The sequence below is a fragment of the Oncorhynchus mykiss genome, chromosome 28, assembly GCF_057628025.1.
Source record: "Oncorhynchus mykiss isolate SJ-2025 chromosome 28, ASM5762802v1, whole genome shotgun sequence".
NCBI lineage: Eukaryota > Metazoa > Chordata > Actinopteri > Salmoniformes > Salmonidae > Oncorhynchus > Oncorhynchus mykiss.
In genome coordinates this window covers 14924602-14948800 of record NC_143049.1, presented here as the reverse complement: position 1 = coordinate 14948800, position 24199 = coordinate 14924602, and the positions used below count along the sequence as shown (strand labels likewise).

General features: G+C 42.7%; 3 protein-coding genes across 8 annotated transcripts in view; 2 read left to right on the top strand and 1 right to left on the bottom strand.

Annotated features, from left to right (window-relative positions):
• The window catches only part of spidr (scaffold protein involved in DNA repair), an 85515-nt gene extending 80112 nt beyond the window's left edge, over positions 1-5403 (top strand). For all 5 annotated transcript variants that reach the window (XM_021589233.3, XM_036966699.2, XM_090225461.1 and 2 more), the window contains one exon: positions 4918-5403. In XM_021589233.3, coding sequence (XP_021444908.3) covers positions 4918-5037 — 120 coding nt within the window. In that variant the 3' untranslated portion in view covers positions 5038-5403. The remainder of the gene's footprint in view (positions 1-4917) is intronic.
• Positions 5404-5841: 438 nt separating this feature from the next.
• Positions 5842-6877, bottom strand: cebpd (CCAAT enhancer binding protein delta). The gene has a single exon (NM_001172499.1). It carries the CDS (start codon positions 6875-6877, stop codon positions 5963-5965), a length of 915 nt encoding a protein of 304 aa, NP_001165970.1. The 3' UTR covers positions 5842-5962.
• A 1411-nt stretch (positions 6878-8288) lies between these two features.
• LOC110508600 (DNA replication licensing factor mcm4-A) lies at positions 8289-23922 on the top strand. Of its 2 annotated transcripts, none has more exons than XM_021589236.3 (17): positions 8289-8623; positions 9276-9375; positions 9515-9670; positions 12263-12426; positions 12636-12737; positions 12879-12974; positions 13104-13199; positions 13587-13725; positions 16605-16825; positions 17108-17228; positions 20725-20984; positions 21317-21682; positions 21999-22126; positions 22382-22589; positions 22869-23097; positions 23309-23442; positions 23612-23922. In XM_021589236.3, exons 2-17 carry the CDS (start codon positions 9294-9296, stop codon positions 23702-23704), a joined length of 2595 nt encoding a protein of 864 aa, XP_021444911.3. In that variant the 5' UTR covers positions 8289-8623; positions 9276-9293; the 3' UTR covers positions 23705-23922. The 2 variants fall into 2 exon arrangements, with proteins under 2 accessions (XP_021444911.3, XP_021444910.3); XM_021589235.3 differs by having other exon boundaries at positions 8291-8623; positions 9255-9375.
• The last annotated feature ends 277 nt before the right edge of the window (positions 23923-24199 follow it).

The following is a 24199-nucleotide window of genomic DNA, read 5'->3' as shown; positions in this document are numbered from 1 at the left end:
AGACACATCTCAACATCAACTGTTCAGAGGAGACTGTGTGAATCAGGCCTTCATGGCCAAATTGCTGCAAAGAAACCACTACTAAGGAAACCAATAAGAAGACGAGACTTGCTTGGGCCAAGAAACACGAGCAATGGACATTAGACCAGTGGAAATCTGTATTTTGGTCTGATGAGTCCAAATATCACCCCTACCTTGTCACAACACAACTGATTGGCTCACACATTAAGAATGAAAGAAATTGCACAAATTAACTTAATTAACTTTGTTAAGCTGATTGAGAGAATGCCAAGACTGTGCACAAAGCTGTCACCAAGGCAAAGGGTGGCAACTTTGAAGAATCTCAAATATAAAATATATTTTGATTTGTTTAACACTTTTTTGGTTACTACATGATTCCATATGTGTTACTTCATAATTGTGATGTCTTCACTACTATTCTACTATGTTGAAAATAGTAAAAATAAATAAACTAAATGAGTAGGTGTGTCTATACTTTTGACTGGTACTGTAAGTATTCAGACCCTTAGCTATATGACTTGAAATTGAGCTTAGGTACATCCTGTTTCCATTGATCATACTTGATGTTTCTACAACTTGATTGGAGTACACCTGTGTTAAATTAAATTGATTGGTCATGATTTGGAAAGGCATACACTTGTTTACATAAGGTCCCATAGTTGACAGTGCATGTCAGAGCAAAAACCAAGCCATGAGGTCGAAGGAATTGTCCATAGAACTCTGAGACAGGATTGTGTCAAGGCATAGATCTGGGGAAGGGTACCAAAACATTTGTGCAGCATTGAAGGTCCCAAGAACACAGTGGCCTCCATCATTCTTAAATGGAAAACGTTCGGAACCACCAAGTCTCTTCCTAGAGCTGGCTGCCTGAACAAACTGAGCAATCGGGGAGTTGATCAATAACCTGATGTTCACTCTGACAGAGCTCCAGAGTTCCTTTGTGGAGATGGTAGTACCTTCCAGAAGGAAAACCATCTCTGCAGCACTCCACCAATCAAGCCTTTATGGTAGAGCTGCCAGACGGAAGCCACTCCTCAGTAAAAGGCACATGACAGCCTGCTTGGAGCTTGCCAAAGGGCATCTAACCATGCGAAACAAGATTCTCTGGTCTGATGAAACCAAGATTTAGCTCTTTGGCCTGAATGCCAAACGTCACGTCTGGAGGAAACCTGGCGCCATCCCTACGGTGAAGCATGGTGGTGGCAGCATCATGCTGTGGCGATATTTTTCAGTGGCAGGGACTGGAAGACTAGTCTGGATTGAGGGAAAGATGAACAGAGCAAAGTACAGAGAGAACCTTGATGAAAACCTGCTCCAGAGCACTCAGGACCTCAGACTGGGGTGAAGGTTTGCCTTCCAACAAGACAACGACCCTTGGCACACAGTCAAGAAAACACAGGACTGGCTTTGGGACAAGTTTCTGAATGTCCTTGAGTGGCCCAGCCAGAGCCCGAACATGAACCCTATCGAACATCTCTGAAGAGACCTGAAAATAGCTGTGTAACGGCGCTCCCCATCCAGCCTGACAGAGCTTGAAAGGATCTGCAGAGAAGAATGGGAGAAACTCCCCAAATACTGGTGTGTCAAGCTTGTAGTGTCATACCCAAGAAGACTCAAGGCTGTGATCTCTGCCAAAGGTGCCTTAAGAAAGTACTCAGTAAAGGGTCAGAACACTTATGTAAACGTTATACTTTTTTAATTATTTTTTTTTTAAATAAATGAGCAAAAATGTCAACCTTATTTTTGTTTGTCATTATGGGGTATTGTGTGTTGATTGATGAGGGGGGAAAACGATTTAATCTATGTTAGGAAAAGGCTGTAACGTAACAAAATATGGAAAAAGTCTAGGGACCTGAATACTTTCTGAATGCACTGTATCATCCAGCATTCTAGAATGGATATTGTTGAAAACCTGGCTTACATCCATTATTGAGAACCAGGGCAAACCAACAATCCAGGTTAATTGAGGTGGATCAGCTCCACATACCCAATACAAATATTTTCTATTGAGTTTTTGCACTGGATGCCCCCCCCCCCAATCTAATAACAATATATTGTCATTGTAAATTATATTATAGAGTGTAACTAACTTTTGACGCTTAGCTTAGCTCCAACTTTTGTTCTCATTGAGCATGTCTAACTTGTGTTTTTACAGTTCGATGTTTACATACACATAGGTTACGCTCTTCTTGACATTTATGTTGCCTATTTGTATAGCTTCACAGTGTTTATTGAATGTTATTAGGTAACATGTTTATTGTTAGCATGAGTGCTAGTTGTGACTCGGGTTACTACAGTTGAAGTCGGAAGTTTACATACACTTAGGTTGGAGTCATTAAAATTAGTTTTTCAAACACTCCACAAATGTCTTGTTAACAAACTATAGTTTTGGCCAGTCGGTTAGGACATCTACTTTGTGCATGACACATCTCACCGAGCTCTAGCTTGGCTTCCTGAACTCGTTAGGAACTCACCTTTCATCTCATATTAATATTCTCTGTCCATTTTATTCTAAAAAAATACTGGACCTTTATTTAACTAGGCAAGTCAGTTAAGAACAAATTCTTATTTACAATGACGGCCTAACCCGGACGACGCTGGGCCAATTGTGCACCGCCCTATGGGACTCCCAATCACGGCCGGATGTGATACAGCCTGGATGTAACAATGAGTACGGTATGACTACGACAAACAGAAAATGGTGTTTGTTTAAAATCTATGAATTACTTTAGATTACTGGCTATAAATCAATCTATGAATGTGCTACAGCAACGAAACCATCTCCTGCTGCGTTACGATGTGTTGTTGTTTGTGACGTAGGGTTCAGAGTTGATGGACAGTCGGAAGAGGGAATAAAATGTTAAACACTATTATTGCACACAGAGTCCTCGCAACGTATTATGTGACTCGTTAAGCACAGTTTCACTTCTGAACTTATAGTTTGGCTTGTCATAACAAAAGGATACTTTTGAATTAATTTAAACATTTCCAAAAACATTCCAATTTGACATTATGGGATATTGTGTGTAGGCCAGTGACAAAACTAAATGAATACATTTTTAATTCAGGATGTAACACAACAAAATGTGGAAAAAGTCAAGAAGTGGGAATACTTTCTGAAGGCACTGATTGATACACCAAATAATGTGATTTGAACCAAACAGTTTTGGTATCCATTACTGGGAGTTTCAGGTTAGGTACACTTTGGTGTAGCACAGAGAATTTTCAACCAACCTTAACGATACTATCTTTGTATTATTTTCGGCAAAACATACTGTATCTTCTAAATGTTCTGCGTCCAGTTGCTGGTGGTGCGTTTGAATTCAGAAAATGCTCAGTTTTTAAAATAAATACTTTTTTTTGGTCCATGAAGTAATCAAATAATGAGTACGGTTACATGCACACAATGTGATTATTGTGGACAGTTAGTCGGAAGTTTACATACACTTAGGTTGGAGTCATTAAAACTCGTTTTTCAACCACTGCACACATTTCTTGTTAACAAACTATAGTTTTGGCAAGTCAGTTAGGACATTACTTTGTGCATGACACAAGTCATTTTTCCAACAATTGTTTACAGACAGATTATTTCACTTATAATTCACTGTATCACAATTCCAGTGGGTCAGAAGTACATACACAAAGTGTACTGTGCCTTTATACAGCTTGGAAAATTCCAGAAAATTATGTCATGGCTTTAGAAGCTTCTGATAGGCTAATTGACATAATTTGAATCAATGGGACAACACCATGGGACCACGCAGCTGTCATACCGCTCAGGAAGGAGACGCGTTCTGTCTCCTAGAGATTAATGTACTTTGGTGCGAAAAGTGAAAATCAATCCCAGAACAACAGCAAAGGTCATTGTGAAGATACTGAAGGAAACGGGTACAAAAGTATCTATATCCACAGTTAAACAAGTCCTATATCGACATAACCTGAAAGGCTGCTCAGCAAGGAAGAAGCCACTGCCTCAAAACCGCCATAAAAAAAACCAGACTACGGTTTGCAACTGCACATGTGGACAAAGATCATACTTTTTGGAGAAATGTCCTCTGGTCTGATGAAACAAAAATATAACTGTTTGGCCATAATGACCATCGTTACATGTTTGGAGGAAAAAGGGGGAGGCTTGCAAGCCGAAGAACACCATCCCAACCGTGAAGCACAGGGGTGGAAGCATCATGTTGTTGGGGTGCTTTGCTGCAGGAGGGACTGGTGCACTTCACAAAATAGAAGGCATCATGAGGTAGGAAAATGATGTGGATATATTGAAGCAACATCTCAAGACATCAGTCTTGGTCGCAAATGGACAATGACCCCAAGCATACTTACAAAGTTGTGGCAAAATGGCTTAAGGACAACAAAGCCAAGGTATTGGAGTTGTCATCTCAAAGCCCTGACCTCAATCCCATAGAAAATGTGTGGGCAGAACTGAAAAGGCGTGTGCGAGCAAGGAGGCCTAAAAACCTGTCTCAGTTACACCACCTCTGTCAGGAGGAATGGACCAAAATTCACCAAACTTATTGTGGGAAGCTTGTGGAAGGCTCCCCAAAACTTTTTACCCAAGTTAAACAATTTAAGGTAATGCTACCAAATACTAATTGAGTGTATGTAAACTTCTGACCCACTGGGAATGTGATGAAAGAAATAAAAGCTGAAATAAATCATTCTCTCTATTATTATTCTGACATTTCGCATTCTTAAAATAAAGTGGTGATCCTAACTGACCTAAGACAGGGAATTTTTACTAGGATTCAATGTCAGGAATTGTGAAAAACTGAGTTTAAATGTATTTGGCTAAGGTGTATGTAAACTTCCGACTTAAACTGTAAGTCTTACTCTTAGACTAGCCTATGCCTATCCATAGTTAGATTGATTGTTCATGTGCTGCAGTTCCCAGGTTACGAGGTGGAAAATGTGCTGGGGAAGGAGGTGGGCCCCCTCAGCGCTTACGTCCGCGTGGTCACCAGGAAACCTGCCCTGTCGATCGGCCTGGAAGAGATCTGCCTCTGAGGCTGTCAAAGTGTGGAGTGGGATCCCGTGAAATCAATCTGTAGGACTAGGAGGTCTCCTCAGCCCAGCCAGGCCCAGTCTCTCTGTACAGCGCATGAATAGTTGGCTGGAAAAAATAGATCTGTTTGTGTGTTACTGATATGTTAGGACCCTGGAGATGACAGCCCAAGGTTAGAACTGAAGGACCAGAGAGGAGTAACATATGTCAGACTTTGTCACGTGGGTCCAAATGGTGACTGTAAAATATGCCTGTTTGCTGTATATAGCCGCACATTTCTTTCAAAGTGTTCCCTTGAATATCTCCCCCCTAATCTTTCTCTGAAGATGAATGGTGCTTATACTGTGTCAATAAACCTTGTATTATAAGTTGGTGTATTTGTTTACCTTTTTCTGTACTTTCTTCCACTAGCTGTGAAAATGTTATTCTAGAGAGGTGGCCCAACTCCAACTGAGGTAGATTCTTGGCACCAGCAAATCCATATAAAACATACTTTAACCATGCCAAGTAATTTATAATCACATATGTACTAATATGTTCATCCCAAACACACTCATAGACGATGTTGATTTGTATGACTTTTCAGCACTTTTATTAGAGATTCCATAATAGACAAATATTTAATGTTTTTTTTATATAAACTATATAAAATTCAAACATGCTCTTGCTCTTACAAAGTTTGGAATTATAAAACATGTACCATATCTGGTATAACAACAACTAAATGAAGTAGTAAAATAATTTAATATAGAAAAAAAAAATCCCCCCAAAAGATTATGGCAACAATATGGGAGGAAGCCTACGTTTCCAGTACATTTCCAGTGCCATAAATGTAAGCTTGTTTATAATGCATCTGTTACAGATGGTAAGTCTGTGTTGAGGTATGTATTTCAAAAGTTCAGTTAATTAGAAAGTAAGATTAATTGGTCACCGCCTGGCCCCACCCGTGGTCCCCAAAAACGAGGAGCTGTGATTGGGAAGCTGCTTGAAGAAATCTCTCAGGCCAGTGAGCTCACTGGTTAGTTGATCGATAGTTTTGTGTAATCTGTCATTCTCTGAACCCAGTTCAAGCATTTTTTGCTGCATTTCCACGTTGCGTTGCTTTGCTTTGTCCCTACTTTTCCTCACTGCAACGTTATTCCTCTCACGTCTCTGGCGGTACTCTTGGCTGTACCTGTCAAAATTCTTTTTCCCTTTCTCCTTGCCGACCTTCCGAGGAGAGGAGTGGGCTGATTGGCTTGAGAGGGGCTCTGGGGTTGATGGTGGAGTTGGTTGTCCCATGGGAAGGCTCACGGAGGTCTGCGCGCAGTTTTTGATCTGGGAAGGTAACGACGAGGACATGTCATTGTCGCTCCAGTCCGATTCCTGTTTAATCGGTGCACTGAAGACCCCCTTGTTGTCAAATCCACCCTTGAGCTTCCTCTCGAACTCTTTTTGGCTTCCAACTGGGTATGCGTTGGTTGAACAGTTTGACAGCTGCTGCATATTGCTGGACGACGTAGTCGAGCTTGGCATGTAGAAGTCTGTCTTCTCTTGCTTCACAGTGTTGAATAAGTCAAGGAAAAGTTCATCGTTGCAGAGTTCCAGGTGTGGTACTGCTGTCATCGACTCTATGTAGGAGCTGAAGTCGATAGCACTCTCGTCGTCGTACATTGCAGGGGCTGTGTTCAGCTCGGCCATGGTTGTGTCCTCGCCCGTGCCATGATCACTTCTCCCGGGTTTGCAGACCCCCTGGAGACCGCTGCTCAGCTTATTGTCGTAGAAGTTTGTAGGCTCCATCGCCCAACTCATGTTGCATTGTGGAGACACGCACTGAGAATCCAGGCTGTATATATCACACATGAACTCTGCTTTCTGCCCTCGTGGGATCGGACGTCAATAGATTTCGTTACTTAGTAGCCAAGTAGTTGGAACAAGCTTGATACAATGTATCACGCTCACTCTGTATTACTGGAGCGTCCTCTTCCCTTTCCCCAACGTTGCTTCTTTTAAGTGGTGTTTAGGTTTATTCTAAAATAGTGGCGGTATATTAAGGTCTGTAACTTCTCTGAAGTCTCTGTATTTCGCGGAGTGTATTTTGTATCTTTCCTCTGCTTACGTCAAAGTTTTACCTCCCCCTTTGACAAGCCAGTAGAGTCTAGTTTGAATCACGTGGTCTCCCTAGCTCCCATTTGAGGAGAGAAGGGTGTGCGCACATGCCACCCTCTTTCTATACTACGAGTGCATTGGGGGGATTCGATTATGCTGATCCGCGGGGCACCGGTCTATGACCCGTGAGGTCAACGGGCAAAAGAGATGAGGTAGCTGCGCCCTCTCAAATCGAACAGTAATCTGCGCCGCTATGCCATGTCAACGATGCAACATGGTGCATTGTCCAGAAACACATCACTTTTCTATAAATAGATGTTTGAAAATTCAATCTAGTTTCATTGGTAAGGCAGTTAAATAAGTGTTTTTCTCAAAGTGATCACTTGCATGTGAAAACATAGAATCCTACTCATTATGTCACATGCTTAATTACTTAACTTTAGTTTTGAGGCGACTACGCCGTGGGCTTTAAACGGCGAACCTGGCTCACGCCCGGGAGGAAGCCCGGTTTCAAAACGAATGCAATCAACTTTCACCCAGGGCAAAAGGCGCCCGGGCCAGATGAATCGAATTCCCTAACTGACAAGCGCACAATTTCATGCTGCGTATGTGGAGCCAGCGCTTTTATAGGCATCATCATGTAAATCAGTGGTTCCCAACCGTTGGTACCCCTAAAGTACCCCCTCATGTAGTTTTTACCAGTAGGCCTATGGTCTCATGAGTCTTCTCAAGTACCCACTGTGGGTAGGCCAAGTACCCTTGGTTGGGAACCATTGATGTAAACTGTCAAGTGCACGTCTCTGGTCATATGACATTGTGGGCAGTGGAAATGTTACATAATGAACAATATTTTATATTCACCGATTTTTGTGTACAGTACATGCCATTGTCTATACAATAAATTAAATGTCATTAATGGCCCTGGAAAGTAGGTTATCATGGTTATTAATTTGATATAAAGGCATTGTTACTATATAGAAGAATGCAGAGTAATTACTTATGGTAAGAGAAATTCTGCATGTTTGATGTGTTCCCGGAATTTGTTTCATGCCATTCCCATAAATTCTATGAACATCTAAAGAAATGCATTCTGTATTTTTCGAGTGATCGTCGAAAAATGTTGACACGTTTCTCATGGCACATGCGCCACCTTGTGGTAAAGGTTTACACTAGCCCCTGAGTGGGAACATTTCGGGTGAAACGATGTCAGATTGATGGGGGGATTACCCAGACCTTTAGGTGAACACAATTATTACAATGCAAACTCCTGAACTAATAATGAAATACTTACAAAAATTATTAATGTATTAAAGTATTAATTTATTCAATTTAAAATGTTAACGGTACTGATTGTAAGACACTCCGGGACCCCCTTGATGTGCAAATGCTAATGGTTAGCGCACAAGTATTTAGCTTCGCTATTGGTGCAACGTTTCCCGGGACTAAAACGTCACACCCACCATTTCGCGCCAAATTCATTGCGGTATCACTACGTAGTAGGTAAGAAAAGTAATTTTAAGATACTGTAGCTAGCTATTTCTAAGGTTTTCAAAAGCTAAATGAACTAGGTCGTTGTTTATTAAATGTTTTATGTTAGAGCAAATTCAGATGACCTAATTTATGTGTTTGGGAGTGTTCACCAGATTTTTTAAATAAAATCAGACTGGGTTTCCTCGGCAAGTAGTAGTTGGTGCCTTTCATGCAAAGATACTAACATAGTAGCTTTCTCTCTATTGTTAACTAGCACTAGCTAGCTACTGTTTTACAATGAACATGCCAGCCATCAAAGTATTTGATAAAAAATTATTAGGAATATATTATTAGAGAATGTACCTAGTTAAGGATTTACAATCAATATTTTATTTTTAGTTTACAAGCTCTTTCGGATGTTTAGTTGACTTCCCAGCTAGCCTACTGGCTAGGATGCATTGTTTCATTACACGTCGAAAAGAATGCAAGTAGCTACCAACAATTAACTCGTTAGCTAATGACATAACTAACTACTGGCTTTGTTATTAGCTAATTCAAGCTCAACTCCGCTATGTGTTACTTACTGGTTGTATTATGTTATTTTACGAGTCAAAGACGCATACATTTAACGTTATTTAACTTTTTTTTTTTTACCGTATAGTCAACCAGATTTCTTTTCTAGGACCTGTGATCATTCAGAATGTCTTCACCAACATCAACTCCCGGTAGACGCAAGCGCAACAGGGATGACATTCCAGCCACTCCTAAGTCGACAGCAAAAGGTTCTGAGTACCATAAACTATATTTACAGTTTGTACAGAGATATTCTGTTTTTAATTTAATATGACACCCAAGGACATATAAATCACATGAAAGGAAGCAGTCTAACCTAACCAACAATGTATTTTTCTGTCTCTGTAGCTGGCAGTGATGGCCTGGTCTCCCCTCCTTCCCAGCGGCGGAGAGGTCAGGACTCCTCCAACGGGGATCTGCCGGCCATGCCCACGTCTCCAGGCACAGACATTGCCAGCCCTGCTGTCCATGACACCTCTCTGTTCTCCAGCCCGCGCCGCTCAGGTAACTAACTGCCTCCAGCATTAACACACAGAATGATGCTGTTTAAGTTAGTCTTTTTTCTTTGTAGTCGCATAAATATACAGTACCAGTCAAAAGTTTGGACACATACTCATTCTAGGGTTTTTCTTTATTTTACTATTTTATACACTGTAGAATAGTAGTGAAGACATCAACACTATGAAATACACACATGGAATCATGTAGTAACCAAAAAGTTAAACAAATCAAAATAGATTTTATATTCTTAAAAGTAGCCACCCTTTGCTTTGACAGCTTTGCACACTCTTGGCATTCTCTCAACCAGCTTCATGAGGAATGATTTTCCAACAGTCTTGAAGGAGTTCCCACATATGCTGAGCACTTGTTGGGTCCTTTCCTTCACTCTGCTGTCCAACTCATCCCAAACCATCTCAATTGGGTTGAGGTCGAGTGATTGTGGAGGCCAGATCATCTGATGCAGCACTCCATCGCTCTCCTTCTTGGTCAAATAGCCCTTACACAGCCTGGAGGTTTGTTTTGGGTCATTGTCCTGCTGGAAAACCAATGACAGTCCCACTAAGCGCACACCAGATGGGGTGGCATATCTCTGCAGAATGCTGTGGTAGCCATGCTGGTTAAGTGTGTCTTGAATTCTAAATAAATCACAGACGGTGTCCCCAGCAAAACACCATCACACCACCTCCATGCTTCACGGTGGGAACCACACATGCAGAGATCATCCGTTCACCTACTCTGCATCTCACAAAGACATGGCGGTTGGGACCAAAAATCTCAAATTTGGACTCATCAGACCAAAGGACAGATTTCCACCGGTATAATGTCCTTTGCTTGTGTTTCTTGGCCCAAGCAAGTCTCTTCTTATTGGTGTCCTTTAGTAGTGGTTTCTATGCAGCAATTCGACCATGAAGGCCTGATTTCCCACAGTCTCCCCTGAACAGTTGATGATCAGATGTGTCTGTTACTTGAACTCTGAAGTATTTATTTGGGCTGCAATCTGAGGTGCAGTTAATTGCCCATTTCTGAGGCTGGTAACTCTTAATGAACTTATCCTCTGCAGCAGAGGCAACTCTGGGTCTTCTTTTCCTGTGGCGGTCCACATAAGAGCCAGTTTGATGTTTTTTGTGACTGCACTTGATAATAAAATATATTTTTTGTTGTTGTCAATTGCCACTCCAATTCACATACCACCCTAACAGATCCACAGATGATGCAATCTCTTTTTCACTCTACACTTCCCTTTCCCACCTAGACAAAAGGAAAAACCTATGTGAGAATGATATTCATTAACGACAGCTCAGCTGTCAACACCATAGTGCCTTCCAATCTCATCACTAAGCTAAAGATCCTGGGACTAAACACCTCCCTCTGCAACTGGATCCTGAACTTCCTGACGGGCTGCCCCCAGATGGTAAGGGTAGGCAATAATATGTCTGCCATGCTGATCCTCAACACTGGCCCCTCAGGGGTGTGTACTTAGTCCCCAGCTGTACTCCCTGTTCACTCATGACTGCATGGCCAGGCACGACTCCAACACCATCATTAAGTTTGCTGACGACACAACAGTGGTAGGCCTGATAACCGACAACGATGAGACAGCCTATAGGGAGGTCAGAGAACTGGCAGTGTGGTGTCAGGACAACAACTCCCTCAATGTGATCAAGACAAAGGAGCTGATCGTGGACTACAGGAAAAGGCGGGCCGAACAGGCCCCCATTAACATCAACGGGGCTGTAGTGGAGTTGGTAGAGAGTTTCAAGTTCCTTGGTGTCCACATCGCCAACAGACTATCATAGTCCAAACACCAAGACAGTCGTGAAGAGGGCACGACAAAACCTTTTCCCCCTCAGGAGATGGGGAAAGGAGCTCGGCATCTGACCATAAGACGCTACACAGGGTAGTGCGTACGGCCCAGTACATCACTGGGGACAAGTTTCGTGCCATCCAGGACTTATATAATAGGAGGTGTCAGAGGAAAGCCCATAAAATTGTCAGCGACTCCAGTCACCCAGGTCATAGACTGTTTTCTCTGCTACCGCACAGCAAGTGTTACCTGCGCGCCAAGTCTAGGACCAAAAGGCTCCTTAACAGCTTCTACCCCCAAGCCATAAGACTGCTGAACAATTAATCAAATGGCCACCGGACTATTTACATTGACCCACATGCATAGTCACTTCACCCTTACCTACATGTACAATTACCTCAACTAACCTGTACCCCTGCCCGCACACTGACTTGGTACCGGTACCCCCTGTATATAACCTTGTTATTGTGTTACTTTTTATTTCTATTTTTACTTTCTAGTTTATTTGGTAAATATTTTCTTAACTCTTCTTGAACTGCACTCTTGGTTAAGGGCTTGTAAGTAAGCATTTCACGGTAAGATCTACACTTGTTGTATTGGGCGCATGTGACAACTAAAGTTTGATTTGATTTATATGGACAGATCCAAGATCAGCACTCCTACTCTGAGATGCTTTGTGGAGATGGGCCCAGATCATTTGTGCAGCACAACTGCAAAAAATAAACTGGAACTGTACCTAAAAGAAGTGAGATTTTGACCCTGTGATGTCACTCGGAATGTCTTCTCCTCAGTTCTCCCAAGTGAGGTGGACATGAGCTCCCCTCTGATGTACGGGACTCCGAGCTCCAGGGTGGAGGGCACCCCCCGTAGTGGTGTGGGTGGCACCCCAGCCAGACAGCGCCCTGACCTGGGCTCCATCAGGAAGGCCCCCCAGGTGGACCTTCACCCTGAGCCGGTGAGTAGAGAAACTCCTATATGGAGAATGATAATCAAGAAATGTATAACCACTAATGCTATATAGATTGATATTGTTAGCAAATCTGTAACAGCTAATGCTATTTATTTTAGAAAGTTGGCGTTAGAGATTTGCTAACGGCTTATGCTATATAGAATGACATTGTTAGGAAATCTATAACAGCTAATGCCATTTTTGTCCTCCACCAGCCAAGTGCAGATGGTGCAGTAGCCAGTGAGCAGGCACTGGGTCAGAAGCTTGTTATCTGGGGCACTGATGTCAACGTGGGAACGTGCAAGGAGAAGTTCCAGGTATGGAAATGAGGGCTTTAGGGCTTTGCTTTCATTGGTGTCGAAAAATAAATAATACAAATCTAATTGATAAGAAAAAATGTGAGTTCAATCTGTTAGATCATTTTATCTGAATGCTATTATTGTTCATTTTCCCCACAGAGATTCCTGCAGAGGTTCATTGACCCGGCTTCCAACGAGGATGAGAATGCTGGTTTGGACCTGAATGAGCCTCTCTACATGCAGAAGCTGGAGGAGGTAGGGTCCCCCTCCCCCTAGCACCATGTGACACCAATAACAGTGATCAGCCATTAACATCTTGTCTTGAGACTAGTATTGCACTTATTATTTTGCAGTGATAAGTTTCTATTTGTGTTGTCCCTCTAGATCAGTGTGGTTGGTGAGCCTGTGCTGAACGTCAACTGCAGCCATGTGCAGTCCTTTGACGCAGACCTGTACAGGCAGCTCATCTCCTACCCCCAGGTAAACACGCACACACCAGACGGTCTCACATATGAACCCTCTCGAGTCTAAGTGGTGTGTGTGTGTGTGTGTGTGTGTGTAAGTTCTACTAAGCTAGCATATGGAATTACCAAGGGTCATTTAGATATTTGATTTCTAGCTTTAGGACCTCTTTAATATTAATGGGAGATGATGGGCTATGAATGCTAACTTAAAATGTTTCCCGTATGACAGCGTTAAATCAAATTGTAACCGCTAGCAAAGGTGGGTTGGTGTAATATTTGTCTGCTAAGTATTTTTCTACCATTTATTACCATGGGCATAGAGATTACAATATGTTTAATTACGTGTGGCATACCAATAAGAATGGTGATTCACAATGTTGTTTTTCCTATATCTCTTTCACAGGAAGTCATCCCCACGTTTGACATGGCTGTCAATGAGCTGTTCTTTGAGCGTTTCCCAGACTCCATCTTGGAGCACCAGATCCAGGTGCGGCCATACAACGCCCTGAAGACCAGGAACATGAGGAGCCTGAACCCTGAAGGTAATAGGACTGTGGCGGTAATTACATTTTGTCAGCCGGTAACTGTCATGCAAATAACTGCTGGTCTCAATGTTGTTCACCGTTAATTAACATAAACACGTTTAACCTCTTAGAGCTCCCCCCCTACTTTGTGCAATTTCCGCCTGAAGACATACCCAAATCTAACAGCCTGTAGCTCAGGCACAGAACCAAGGATATGCATATTCTTGGTACCATTTGAAAGAAAACACTCTGAAGTTTGTGTAAATGTGAATTGAATATAGGAGAATATAACACAATAGATCTGGTTTAGATAAAACAATGGAACAAACCATACGTTTTTTATTTTTATTTTTGTATCATCTTTAAAATGAACAAGATAAAACAAACATTCAGATAGGATGATGGGGACAATTCCAGTGAAAAATATAAGAGGGCAACAGTACTTGTGCAAAGTTTCAGAATGATAACTTCCAGAATGAGTGTGCTACATGGCATTTATCATGAAGTCACCCAGGTGTCCCACACAAGTAGCCCAAATGTACCCAAGTGGCCAAATTGGTGAAGGTATACATTTTGAAACAAATAACTATATACAAAATACCATTCTAACTCACACCCCCCCCAAAAAATTAGAATAATAAATGAAAGAAAAAAATAATAACATTGATTAAAAAAAATATATGAATAAATATGTGTATATACATTTACAAAATAACATGGGTAACTATTTACACACTTTCAATATTTAGAAGACCCCAGTCCTCTATCAAATCAAATCTATTTATAGAGCCCCAGCCTAAAACCCCAAACAGCAAGCATTGCAGGTGTAGAAGTACGGTGGCTAGGAAAAACTCCCTAGAAAGGCAAAAACCTAGGAAGAAACCTATAGAGGAACCAGGCTATGAGGGGTGGCCAGTCCTCTTCTGGCTGTGCCGGGTGGAGATCACAGTGGTTGTAGAGGGTGCAACAGGACAGCACCCCAAGAGTAAAAATGAACAGTTTAGGGTTCCATAGCCGCAGGCAGAACAGTTGAAACTGGAACCGCAGCAAGGCCGGGTGGACTGGGGACAGCAAGGAGTCATCATGGCAGGTAGTCCTGGAGCATGGTCCAAGGGCTCAGGTCCTCCGAGAGAAAGAGAGAGCAGACTTAAATTCACACAAGATACCGGATAAGACAAGAAAAGTACTCCAGATATAACATACTTACGCTATCCCCCACCCACTTTGCCATATAACCCCACCAACTTTACCAAAACTCTAGACAATATTCTGCTGCTGATGCCAGATGCCATAGCAGTCTCTTTCTGATGTAAAGCAGAGGGTCACTGAGCATGTGGTGCATATGATGGGAGACTTCATCTGGCAAACAACACAGCAACGCCTCCATGCTGTGCCCTTAGGCACATCCATGCCTGCACAAATATATTTGAGCAGATGAACACTTGTGGCAGGAGCAGAAGGGACAGGGCTTGGTGCAGTGGTGCTGGAGCCAGCAAGCTCCTTGATGCTCCCTCTAATGTAGACTGATTGGAGGAAGCATGCTGGCTGTGTTGAGATGTATGGGTTTGCATTCTACACCATACCATTTATCTATATCAGTGGTTCTTAACCTGGGTTCGATCGAACCCCAGGGGTTTGGTGAGTCAGTCTCAGGGGTTCGGCGGAGGTCAAGACACACATCCGACTCATATGATTCGTGATGACACACCCCGCTTGGCCATCATTGGCTGCAGGTGATCACGCTACATCGCTTGGCCTATCTGTGCTGCAGGGAATTTGGTGCGCTCAGTAGTCGACTTGTGATTTCTTTCTTAATATTTTAATCCGTTCATACTTACTATGTTGAGCAAAAAAAGAAAGTGGTCGGACGAATATGTACAATATGGATTTGCATGTATAACGGAACGTGATGGGAGTCAGCGTCCTAACTGCATGATTTGCAATGCCAAGTTGAGCAATTCTAGTCTAGCACCGGCAAAACTAAGAGAACACTTCCTTAAGCTGCATGGAGATGCAAAATACAAGATCACAACTCTCGCTGAATTCAAGGTGAAGAGAGCCAGATTTGATGAAAAGGCTACTCTGCCTGTTCTTGGATTTGTACCCATCAACAAACCGATCCTCACAGCATCGTACGAAGTTGCTTACCTGATCGCAAAGCAGGGCAAACCACACACCATTGGTGAAACACTCATACAACCAGCTGTGTTGAAGATGGTGAATATCATGCTGGGAAAAGAGGCTGAAGTTAAGTTATCCCAAATTCCTCTTTCAAATGACACCATCAATCGACAGAATAGAGGACATGAGCAAAGACATCTTGGCTCAAGTAGTTGCAGATCTGATTTCAAGCCCGGCAAAATTCAGCCTTCAACTCGATGAGACTACAGACGTTTCCAATCTAAGCCAGCTTGCTGTATTCGTGCGCTATGTGAAAGACGGTATAATGGACAACAGAAAGGAAAATGCCACACACTGCTGCTCATGCTCCCAGGTGTTAGCTATTTACAACGTTTCCATCCGTAGGGTCTTCATCAGGTTGTCTGATGAAGACCTACGGGTCGAAATGTTGTTAAAAATAAATATCACCTGGGAGCATCTGATGGATGTCTAGCTTCCCTGAACAACACATGAACATCTATTGCACTATAAACCATATGAAGAGTGAATTATACTCAATTTAACATTGATTTTCTTTCCAAATTGAGCGTTTGAATGAGCCTGCGGCCTAGAGTGCCAGATGATTTGTACTTTTGGGGCTGACATTGATTCCATTTGTCCCGGGCAAGCTCAGTCAACCATATCTAAAATGTTTGAAACAAGCACAATTTGAAGCCATATCTGGTGCTATAGTGCTCAGTACTTAATACAAACTTCCTCTGTCCCTCTCCTTCCAGACATTGACCAAATGATCACCATCAGCGGCATGGTGATCAGGACCTCCCAGCTGATCCCAGAGATGCAGGAGGCCTTCTTCCAGTGCCAGGTTTGTGCTTTTTCTACCCGCGTGGAGGTGGACCGCGGCCGCATCGCAGAGCCTGCCGTGTGCCGCAACTGCAACACCATCCACAGTCTGGCCCTCATCCACAACCGCTCAGCCTTCTCCGACAAACAGATGGTGAGATATGGGGTGAAAGCATTTTTTAAAAGTTGGTCAAGATCTGTTATACTTTAAGACAGTCTGCTTACTTTAAATAGAAGATTATATTTGTTTGGATGCTGCTGAACAGAAAACTGAGGATAGTGGTTTAGTTCCGATACCCGTTAGTCCATAAAAGCTTGTCTTCCTGGGTTAGAACACAAATCCAATTCTAGTGTATTCCCAGACACAGCTCTGAAGAAGCAGAGCTCCTGTTTTCACTCGGATTCCTTTTTTTCCCCCTCCATCTCCCCTTTTCAGATCAAAGTGCAGGAGTCTCCTGATGACATGCCTGCTGGGCAGACCCCTCACACCACCATAGTGTACGCTCACAACGACCTGGTCGACAAAGTACAGCCAGGAGACCGCATCAACATCACTGGTGAGCTGTTTACCCCGTAGAAGGACTGGCTGTGAAGCGATAATGTATAGCTTAGCTGTTGGATATGGTATGTGGAAGAGAGCAACCCGGCTCTACGTTTTTTACTGGTTTGTGACCCACTGACGCCGTCCCCGGTTAGAATAAAGCAGCCCAAGAGTTAGCACACATTAACTTTATTTAAACACTCTGAGAAAGGTCCTGTAAAGGTACAGAGAGAAGATGAATATGCTATACAGGATATAAATACACTGCATAGATATGTGCAGAGTGCAATAGAATGAGAGAAGCTATGTATGAAGGAATGATGATGAATACAACTGGAGCAGAGGACTATCTAATAACCATATATTACATAGAGTTGAAGTCGGACGTTTACCTGCACCTTAGCCAAATACATTTAAACTCACTTTTACACAATTCCTGACATTTAATCCTAGTAAAAATTCCCTGTTTTAGGTCAGTTAGGATCACCACTTTATTTTAAGAATGTGAAATGTAGCGTATAGTATCTTTCATCACATTCCCAATGGGTCATAAGTTTACATACACTCAATTAGTATTTGTTAGCATTGCCTTTAAATTGTTTAACTTGGGTCAAACGTTTCGGGTAGCTTCCCACAATAAGTTGGGTGAATTTTGGCCCATTCCTGCTGACAGAGCTGGTGTGACTGAGTCAGGTTTGTTGGCCTCCTTGCTCGCACACGCTTTTTCAGTTCTGCCCACACATTTTTAATGGGATTGAGGTCAGGGCTTTGATGGCCACTCCAATACCTTGAATTTGTTGTCCTTATTAAGCCATTTTGCCACAACTTTGGAAGTATGCTTGGGGTCATTGTCCATTTGGAAGACCCATTTGCGACCAAGCTTTAACTTCCTGACTGATGTCTTGAGATGTTGCTTCAATATATTCACATACTTTTCCTGCCTCGTGATGCCATCTATTTTGTGAAGTGCACCAGTCCCTCCTGCAGCAAAGCACCCTCACAACATGATGCTGCCACCCCTGTGCTTCACGGTTGGGATGGTGTTCTTCGGCTTGCTAGCCTCCCCCTTTTTCCTCCAAACATAACGATGGTCATTATGGCCAAACAGTTCTATTTTTGTTTCATCAGACCAGAGGACATTTCTCCAAAAATAAGGTCTTTGTCCCCATGTGCAGTTGCAAACCGTAGTCTGGCTTTTTTTATGGCGGTTTTGAGGCAATGGTTTCATCCTTGCTGAGCGTCCTTTCAAGTTATGTCGATATAGGACTAGTTTTACTGTGGATATAGATACTTTTGTACCTGTTTTCTTCAGCATCTTCACAAGGTTCTTTGCTGCTGTTCTGGGATTGATTTTCAGTTTTCGCACCAAAGTAACGCTCATCTCTAGGAGACAAAACACGTCTCCTTCCTGAGCGGTATGACGGCTGCGTGGTTCCATGGTGTTTGCACTTGCCAACTATTGTTTGTACAGATGAACGTGGTACCTTCAGGCATTTGGAAATTGTGGTAGTGAATTATAAGTGAAATAATCTGTCTGTAAACAATTGTTGGAAAATTACTTGTCATGCACGAAGTAGATGTCCTAACCGACTTTCCAAAACTATAGATTGTTAACAAGACATTTGTGGAGTGTTTGAAAAACTAGTTTTAATGTAAACTTCTGACTTCAACTGTAGTAACCCGAGTTACAACTAGCGCTCATGCTAACAATAAACATGTTACCCAATAACATTCAATGAACACTGTGAAGCTATACAAATAGGCAACATAAATGTCAAGAAAAGTTCATCTCTACTTGGAGCACATATGTGGTAAACACGTCCAACAGGCATAACAATAGTGATACAAACTTATGTTTTCACGCATCCCCATATCCACCGGTTCACCCATGCTCACAGACTGGGAAAAGACTGTTTGAGTGTGGGTCAGGCTGGTTAGCCAATCAGGGCTCGGAGAGACTGCATGGCTAGAGCGTGCCCAGGGGTGGGATACATGTCTATTGTCTAGTTGGCTGAAGCCACGAGCTGGAGATGTTCAATCTCTCATGCGAGGGAGAGAAAGGGGTGAGTGAGAGCCAGACAGCGCGGCTCCAGAAAGCAAATAAACAAATGCGCACACAATGATGTGGCGCCCACGGCAACGGGATTCTGTAACAGGCTATAAAGTGCTTTCCAAAAAGTGTGCTCTAGTTAAAAGAGCAATCTGAAGTTGCCGCATCCATTTTTGGACTTATAAATAAATGATATTCAGTGATTTCTTGTAGAATATAACTTGTAAGTGCCTCATGCGCTTAGTGCAACTACCGTATCCCATGTTAGTAACAAACACTGTTTCGACTTAAAATATGCTTAACTATAATTGTGATATTTTAGTGGTCAGTCCTTGCAATCAATAGCGCTTTGTTTGTTTCAACTGCTGTTTGTCGACCCCCCCCCCCCTTTAAAAAAAAAAAACAGCCTATAACCGTGGGCTTAGTTTTTCTGGTCAGGTCACGTGGTAAGGAAAAACAATTAGCCGTAGTCATGCATACTGCTGCTGTGCCTTACTAGAGTTTGAATAAGAAGACATGGTTCTATAGACTAATTTCTCTGCTGCGTCATGAAAAGTTGAGTGTGCAGTTCGTCATCTGTGTACCTAGCAGTGGATACGATCGCGTGCAAGTAAAAAAAATAAAACATACTCAGATGGTTACCGTCAACAACGCAGATGTCAGAGGATTGATAACCTAGCAAGCCAACAAGGCAAGGGGAAATATCACAAATAAAGCTAGATAAAGCCATAAGAATAATATACTTGTTGAACATTAGAAACAAGTTGGAACGACCAAACATTTTTTTTAAGAAACAGAACCGAGAATAAAAGTGACCTTTTACTGTTCTGGAGCAGTAAAGAGAACAGGTGAAATAAAATGAGTCATGATCCAGGGCTAGCTCTGGTCCAACATTACGATAACTCTCTGAAGTTACGTTCCTTCATAGAAGTCACTCCTCCGTAGGTATAATTATGTGGGCCTAATTCAAATAATGTATGTCATATCAACAAGTTACCCAGCGCTTCATGCCCAGTGCTCTCCTCACCCACAGCATTTCATTCACATGTCGCCCCCTACATTTGTCTGTAGCTTGCCTGCTCCATAGCAAGCTCCCGTATCCATTGGTGAAGTCATTTCATGTCGAGTTGAATGTAAAAAGGAACAGAAATGAACAATATAAACGTTACATTTTTTTGGTTCAAATCGGCCCAGAACTTTATTTTGCTGGTTGGAACAGTGTAACGAAACCCAAAAAATAATGGTTCTGTTCAGAACTAAACGATTGGGGAATAATTTTGGTTCCATCCCTGCATAGCAATAGCCGTCAGTCTTGTGTGTTTTCATGGTCATCACTGTTCAATTTCTCAAGGTCCTGAGACTCCCGACATCCGTGTTAGCTGTCCTGCTACAGAGCTTTTTGATGTTGGGATGCAAGAAAATGGTCCTATTGTCGTGACGAAACTCCTCAACTGCCCCACAGGTATCTACAGAGCGGTTCCTATGCGTGAGAACCCTCGCCAGAGCAACGTGAAGTCTGTGTACAAGACCCACATCGATGTCATCCACTTCCGCAAGACTGATGAGAAGCGCCTTCACGGGCTGGATGAGGATTCCGACCAGAAGCTTTTCACTGAAGAGCGCGTCCAGATACTGAAGGAGCTGGCCTCCAAACCAGATGTATACGATCGTCTCTCCTCCGCCCTGGCCCCCAGCATCTATGAACACGAGGACATCAAAAAGGTCAGTGAAAGCAAAGTTGTAGCACAAAGATCATTTTCTATATTGCCTGCTATGTAATTAAGATGCTTGTGCTACAACGCTTTTGGGAAACTCACCACGGGATCGTTGTCTCGTCAAATGAACGTGGGGTCCTCTGTTGCCAGGGATGTGGAACTGCTGTCTTTCAGATTACAGTGGATTTTGCTTTCCTTCAACATCCATGAACAGTACTATAAAGTTTCATTCTTTTCCCAGGGTATTTTGCTGCAGCAGTTGTTTGATTTTTGACTGAGTTTAGATTAGACTTTTATTCAAAATGCACAGTACTATAAACTTTCTCTTCTTTTCCCAAGGGTATTCTTCTCCAGCTGTTTGGGGGCACCCGTAAAGACTTCAGCCAGACAGGCCGCGGTAACTTCCGTGCCGAGGTAAACATCCTGCTCTGTGGAGACCCCGGCACCTCCAAGTCCCAGCTGCTGCAGTACGTGTTCAACCTGGTGCCCCGCGGTCAGTACACGTCTGGGAAGGGCTCCAGCGCCGTGGGCCTCACAGCCTACGTGATGAAGGACCCAGAGACCAAGCAGCTAGTGCTGCAGACGGGGGCCCTGGTGCTCAGTGATAACGGGATATGTTGTATTGATGAGTTTGACAAGATGAGCGACAGCACGCGCTCTGTGCTGCATGAGGTCATGGAGCAGCAGACTCTCTCCATCGCCAAGGTTGGTTTAAAAAAAAAAGAAGAACAATAAGATCAGGGGATGGACTTTCCTTGTTAAAGGTTAAATAAAAAAGTGTACTGATGTTTAAGTTTCAGCACTAGGTTCAAGACTATTCACAGAAACGATGCACTTCACAGAAACTTATAGGCTCTTCTTGAATTTTAATGTTAAATGTGGTGTTGCTAACATCGAATTATTAAATAGTTTCACTACTGGAGAAGCATTATGATTTTGTTTTCTGTTTTGTAAATAGTCTGTTAGTAACAGTGAACTACAGGGTAGTTTCTTACAAAGCTCTCTCTTTATTTTTGTGCAGGCGGGAATCATTTGCCAGCTCAATGCACGCACTTCCGTCCTGGCAGCAGCCAATCCCGTGGAGTCTCAGTGGAACCCCAAGAAGACGACCATTGAGAACATCCAGCTCCCTCACACACTGCTCTCAAGGTAAATATTACCTGATAGATCAACCACCCTGGACACTCTTATTGATAAATGATATTGATTGTCAATAATATACTTAGGGTCACTGAACCCCAAACAATGACTTCTCCACTGTAACTAAATGCACCATGTTGCCAAAAAATATATAAAATAAAAAAATAACTCACAACATGCATATGACCTACTATTAAAAAATGTAGTATGTGAGGCATTAAACATAATATATAAAAAAAATAAAATGCTATTTTCCCCCTACAGATTTGATCTGATCTTCCTGATGCTGGATCCTCAAGACGAGGCATACGACCGTCGCCTGGCTCACCACCTGGTGGCGCTCTACTACCAGAGCGAGGAGCAGATCGAGGAAGAGTTCCTGGACATGGCTGTGCTGAAGGACTACATTGCATACGCTCGCACTTACATCAACCCCAGACTGAACGAAGAAGCCAGCCAGGCACTCATTGAGGTACGATATAGGCATATAATAATAACAAATACTCTTAAGTTGAAAGGGGTTGTGATGTAGATGTAACTTCAGGGCCTGAGCACCAAATACTGGTAAAAAAAAGTATTAAGTGGCTGGCTAGGTTTGTTTCAGGCCCTGAATGTAACAAGTTCTGTGCTGGTTCCAGGCTTAGGCTATATTAAGCCAGATGAAGCCCTGGTCGATATCCTGCAGTAGCATTCAACATTGTAAAGGTTTTATAAATAAATTGTATTGATTGTATGGGTATCTTTCTTCCAGGCCTACGTGGACATGAGGAAGATTGGCAGCGGGCGGGGGATGGTGTCTGCCTACCCCAGGCAGCTGGAGTCTCTGATCCGCCTGGCTGAGGCCCATGCCAAGGTGCGCTTCTCTGACAAGGTGGAGACCATCGACGTGGAGGAGGCCAAGAGACTGCATCGCGAAGCCCTCAAGCAGTCCGCTACAGACCCCAGGACTGGCTTTGTCGACATCTCCATCCTCACAACCGGTATGGAGGATTTAGTCTATTTGTAATTATTTACTATGACAGCTCTTCAAATTCCTTTCGGATGTCTGCCATGTTAAATGTTTCAAATATGTTTTTGGATTGGTTGGATGTGCGAACCCAACCATGTTATGAATTTGTATGTGTCAGTGTCTTTGATAATGTGCAATATGGTGCAAATATTATCTTGTCTTTTTGTTTTTACTCAACCCAGGAATGAGTGCCACGGCCCGTAAGCGTAAGGAGGAAGTGGCCCGGGCCTTGAAGAAAATGATCCAGTCCAAGGGAAAGACCCCTGCCATGAAGTACCAGCAGCTGTTTGATGACCTCCGAGGACAGTCTGAAGCTGTAAGTAGTACCTCCCAGCTCTGCTTTTCCTGTTGAGAACTATCAAAACAGTCCTCACAATTACCCTAAAATAAGATTTAAATGTGTATTTTTCTGTACATTTGAATTGGATGGTAAGCATATCCATCTTCTGAATAGTGTTTCTGTCTCCTAATGTGTTAACTTTCAGGCAATAACAAAGGACATGTTTGAAGAGGCTCTGCGCGCCCTGGCAGATGAAGACTATCTGACTGTCACTGGAAAGACTGTTCGCCTGCTGTAAAGAAACTCACTCCTTCCCTTACCTTGTACAGTCATTGCATTTGCACTTATTTCCCAGAACCAGCAGCTTTCTCTACAGAATACTGATCTGTGAAGAATGTTTGACCACATTAATGTTAATGACTCAGTCAGGACTAGCATTGTATGCTTCATGATTACTGATAGTGCTTGGTTGCTTTGATGTTTTGGTGAGCAATAAAGAAATGCTTTTATATGTCATTTGGGATGTTTCAGGTTTGGAAGAATGCTGATGCCAGGGCTACAATGCAACACTATGACAAGGTGTGCCATGATTACAGGCAGTGTGCACTTAGGAATACTGTGTTACCCAGCACATGGCAAAAGCATAGTAGACAGGAAAAACTCCCTAGAAAGGTATAAACCTTAAGAGGAACGGGGAAGAGATCTGGCTTTACCAGTTTGAGGTACTGTCTGTTCATAGCATTCTCAAGCTTAGTTCGTATGCAGTTGGTGTAATGTGCCTCTCCTGATTCTC